Source organism: Babylonia areolata, chromosome 18 (genome assembly GCF_041734735.1).
Source record: "Babylonia areolata isolate BAREFJ2019XMU chromosome 18, ASM4173473v1, whole genome shotgun sequence".
Classification (NCBI taxonomy): Eukaryota; Metazoa; Mollusca; class Gastropoda; order Neogastropoda; family Buccinidae; genus Babylonia; species Babylonia areolata.
This window is the reverse complement of record NC_134893.1, coordinates 43,031,974-43,036,973: the sequence shown is the minus strand read 5'-3', so window position 1 is coordinate 43,036,973 and position 5,000 is coordinate 43,031,974. Positions and strand designations below refer to the sequence as shown.

The following is a 5,000-nucleotide window of genomic DNA, read 5'->3' as shown; positions in this document are numbered from 1 at the left end:
ACCCCCTCCCCAACTCGATCTTCAGTGAGGGAAGTCTGGATACTAGTCTTTTAGCTTTCATTTTGCGCAAGAAAAAGACTGAGCCAACGGCAGCGCTGACGAAAAGCAAAACCCACAGGTAGAAATAGGTGCCAATGCACTCTGCTATAGTAAGAAAACTGACATAATAACAAAAACAAAACAATCATGAAAACACTGGGGGTTTCTGCGTGTGCATGTGACTATTTCACTCTGTTAACCGTTTTAATTATAATAAGTGTCTGACGACCCGATACGATTTTCCCCAACATAAATATATAACTAATATCTGTCATGCATAGAAGTAAATAATAAATCCAGCAACCAGCCGATCAGCTAACAAATAAATTGTCCTATTCGACTGACCAACCGATGAGTTGCTATCCGACCAAAGGACTGACCAACCGATGAGTTGCTATCCGACCAAAGGACTGACCAACCGATGAGTTGCTATCCGACCAAAGGACTGACCAACCGATGAGTTGCTATCCGACCAAAGGACCAACCGACCATCTATCTGACCAACGATTAAAAAGAAAACAAACAACAACAACAACAAACAAACCAAAAACATCGTATATCATGTTTGTGTACAACAATATCTACATCTGTGTGCATGTTTTGCACTGATGATCATACGCAATGAGTGCCAGCACATATATCGTACACGTGTGTTTGTGAACCAGCTGTTCGACGTCAATGGAAGGACAAGGCAAACTAGACAAGACAAACTGGACAGTTAGCAAACAGATGACGCTGTGCTTGCGCACGTAACGATGCAGACCCTGACCAGAATATATACACACTGGAAACTGACGCGCAGTACAGAAACCTCAGGTTTTGGCACCTTGGCATGATGCCATCAACGAACACCCCCCTCCCCTGCTCCCCCTCCAACTTCCCCCTACCCCCCACCACACATTTCTCTCTCCATCTTCCCCCCTCCCCCACCGCCCCCTCCTCTCCACCTTTTTCTCCCCTCTCCTGTTCCTATATATCCTGCCTCTTCCACCGTTCACTTTGGTCCCCCCATCTCTGTTTCCACTCCATCCCTTCATCTCACGGCAGCAGATCTGTACTGGTATACAGCCAGCGAAAAGCACTGACAGTGGGTAGAGAGAAAAAAACGAAACAAGAGGGGGAGAGGTAGGTATCACTCACTATACTATCAGTGACAACATCACAAACCAGCAACCCGTGGAGACAACAGACGGCAAAGTGAGCACGTGAATCCAAGTGTGTATTGTACGTGTACCGTCACGTCATTTTGCTTGTTTACTGTTTTATTTATGCCGAGTACCTTTCCAGAGTTGTGTATCTAGAGCTTGATGACGGAGAGAGAAAGGGGGTGTGGGGGATTTGCGGGATGGCGGGAGGGGGGTTGAGGTGGTGGATGTGGGCGGAGGATGATGTGGGGGTGGTGGGAGTGGTGGAGAGAACAGACATGTAAAATAGTGTATCAGTCTCGTGTGGGGCAAACTGGAGTTTTTAACAACTTTTGGGCTTCCGCGTTCATTGCTGGGAGCCTGGTCTCAGAGTGGGCGCCTGCACGCTTATCATGTGTGCATTTCTCTCTGTGTGTGTGTGTGTGTGTGTGTGTGTGTGTGTGTGTGTGTGTGTGTGTGTGTGTGTGTGTGTGTCTGTGTGTGTGTGTGTGTGTGTGTGTGTGTGTGTGTGTGTGTGTGTGTGTGTGTGTGTGTGTGTGTGTGTGCACGCGCACAATCGCTTCTCTTCAAGCCTTTGAAAATATGCATGTTATCAGTCTCAGTTCTGTGTATACCTATACGCTTATTGTCGTGTGTGTGTGTGTGTGTGTGTGTGTGTGTGTGTGTGTGTGTGTGTGTGTGTTAGTAGTAGTAGTAGTAGTAGCAGTAGCAGTCCTCAATCACACCTCTCCATTTTAAGTGATATCATACAAAGGAAAATTGTGTGTGTGTGTGTGTGTGTGTGTGTGTGTGTGTGTGTGTGTGTGTGTATGTGTGTGCGTGCGTGTGTGCGTGCGTGCGTGCGTGTGTGTGTGTGTGTGTGTGTACTTTATGCGTGCGTGTGTAGATGACATCAGTAATATTATGCACACACACTGACGTGGCGCGCGCGAACACACACACACACACACACACACACACACAAACACACACACCAACTATCAACGGAGAGAAAGAATCCGCATCCGAAAGGCAGACAAGACAACAAACAAAACCCCCACTGTGACAAAAGTGAGATCACAGGCTGTACTATCAGCACGCTACACTGACTGTGACCCACCTTGGCAGACAGTCTTCTTCAGTCGCTTCTTGAAGATGGGCCTGGAGGTTCCGTCCTCGAACTCAGGCGCTGTGTGATAGCTGCTGATGTCACTGTCGTAGGAACTCAGAGAGGCGTAATCTGCAACACGTCACTTACTGACTGACGTACATATACGTTCTGGTCTCATGTCGTCGAGACCCGGCCACCCGTTTGGTAATTAATGCCTAGCACTACTGCTGAGCGCCACTGAGAGGACAACCATCCCAGGAGGCGGAGAACGACAACGCGTTAAAAATGGCCTGTTATTTCATTTCATTGAATTTCATTTTATTTTGTTTTATCGTATTTTCCTTTTATCTTTATTTTATCATTATTTTCTAATTTCATTATTATTATTATTATTGCTATTATTATCATTATCATTCATATTATCATTATTATTATCATTCAACACGTTGGAATAAAGGACACCAGGAATGCCCGTTATCATTCTTGTTTTTCCGGCTTTTTTCATTTTATCTTTTTCTTTTCTTTTTTTTTCTTCTTCTTCATCTTCTTCTTAATATTATGTTTCACTAAGGTTCCCAGGTAATCGAACTAGTACCTATCTGAAAAGCTGTGCAGTCGCTCAGTCACTGCGGAGCGTCTGTGCAGACACCCAAGTGCAACTGATAAAGTGATTGGTAAGCTGTGAGCTGCATACAACGTTTGTGGGTACCGTGTGACGAGTCGGGTGGGGGGTGGTGTATGGGGTCAGTGTGACATGGGGTGCTGGAAGATGGCTAGGATTCCGGGGGGGGTGCTGTGTGCTATTTGATTTATCACAAAGTATACCAGTATGAACAAAAGCACCGGCACACAGACACGCCTGTACACCCACAGGCTCGGACTCTCTGAGCCTCGCTGTCTCTCTCTGACAAACATTCCTTCTCTGTGTGTCACGGCAGTCTCTCTTTCCATCACATACACACGCACGTACTAGTACGCATACACACTGACAGAGCACTGAGTCTTCAGGCAGACCTAAGTCCCTGGGCCAACGGCGGCAATAAGATTGCTTTCCGCTAGGTAAAACCTTCGCTGTTTTTCTTGGGTCGTGGTAAACAGGCCCACCGACTGCGAACTGGCATGACATTTAGACAGATACACACACACACGCGCGCGCGCGCACACACACACACACACACACACACACACCAACAGACACCACACACACCACACCATACACACACAAACACAAACACTGATACACACACACACACACACCTACACTCAGTGCTACACACTCGCACACACACAACACTGATCCGCACACTGGCACTCACAAACACATGTTCCCTCACAAGAGAAGGATGGAAAAGGGCAAACAAAACAATAAAGAGACAAGAAATGAACAAAGAGAGATTCAACAGGAAAAGGGTAAGAAAGAAAGCAAGGAAGAAAAACAAAACAAATCAAACAAAACTCTCACCCTCGTCTCACCCCTTCACACCCACACACACGCAGGCAACTGCTTCACACAGGTTCACCTGTCCCGGGCCTTCCATGCGCGTGCAGATGTGCATGCATGTCAGTCGTTTAGCTCAGTGCCAGACCTCTTGTTTCTAAGCCCTTCCCCTCTCCACATCCGCATACACAAAAACATCAACCCTGCCAGGACACACAAGCGCGCGAGCGCACGCACGCACGGCACACACACACACACACACACATCCCCCCCTTCCCCAACACCACACCCACGCATCCACACACCACCCAAACGGACACTCACCCACCCACCTACACACAAACCATCAGGCACACACCCACACGACAAGAACAGACCCCAAAACCATCAGACACACCCACACGACAAGAACAGAGACTCCAAAACCATCAGGCACACACCCACACGACAAGAACAGAGACCCCAAAACCATCAGACACACCCACACGACAAGAACAGACACCCCAAACCCATCAGGCATACACCCACACGTCAAGAACAGACCCCAAAACCATCAGACACACACCCACACGACAAGAACAGACCCCAAAACCATCAGAGACATCCACACGTCAAGAACAGACCCCAAAACCATCAGACACACCCACACGTTAAGAACAGACCCCAAAACCATCAGAGACATCCACACGTCAAGAACAGACCCCCAAACCATCAGACACACCCACACGTCAAGAACAGACCCCAAAACCATCAGACACACACCCACACGACAAGAACAGAGACTCCCCAAAACCATCAGGCACACACCCACACGACAAGAACAGAGCCCCCAAAAACCATCAGACACACACCCACGTAACAACAACAGACCCCAAAACCATCAGGCACACACCCACACGACAAGAACAGACCCCCCAGAACCCAACTGACCCCCATCAGTGAGAGTGCGGTCAGACTCGGACCCGCTGTCCAGCACAGTGGGGGGAGGGGAGGAGGGGGAGGTGGGCTTGCCGCTGTCCGCGGACTTCTTCTTCTGCTGCTGCACAGGAGCTGGGCTGGGCTGTGTGCTGCTGTCCTCCACCGTCTGCTCCGGCATAATGTCCGTCTCTTCAACCCCTGAAAACACGTCAGACATCATCTCCGGCATAATGTCCGTCTCTTCATCCCCTGAAAACCACGTTCATAATTTGTGCTCTCTCTCTCTCTCTCTCCCAGTGAAAACACCAAAGTGGTTTATGGTTATCTTGGTAGATATCCGTTATTTATAAACTCGTTATTAAAGGTACTG

At 48.3% G+C, this 5,000-nt stretch overlaps 1 protein-coding gene across 5 annotated transcripts in view; it reads right to left on the bottom strand.

Annotated features, from left to right (window-relative positions):
- LOC143292788 (uncharacterized) overlaps positions 1–5,000 on the bottom strand; it is a 159,787-nt gene that overhangs the window by 90,049 nt on the left and 64,738 nt on the right. For all 5 annotated transcript variants that reach the window (XM_076603361.1, XM_076603363.1, XM_076603364.1 and 2 more), the window contains 2 exons: positions 4,643–4,828; positions 2,284–2,403 (listed from right to left, as the gene is read on the bottom strand). In XM_076603361.1, coding sequence (XP_076459476.1) covers positions 2,284–2,403; positions 4,643–4,828 — 306 coding nt within the window. The remainder of the gene's footprint in view (positions 1–2,283; positions 2,404–4,642; positions 4,829–5,000) is intronic.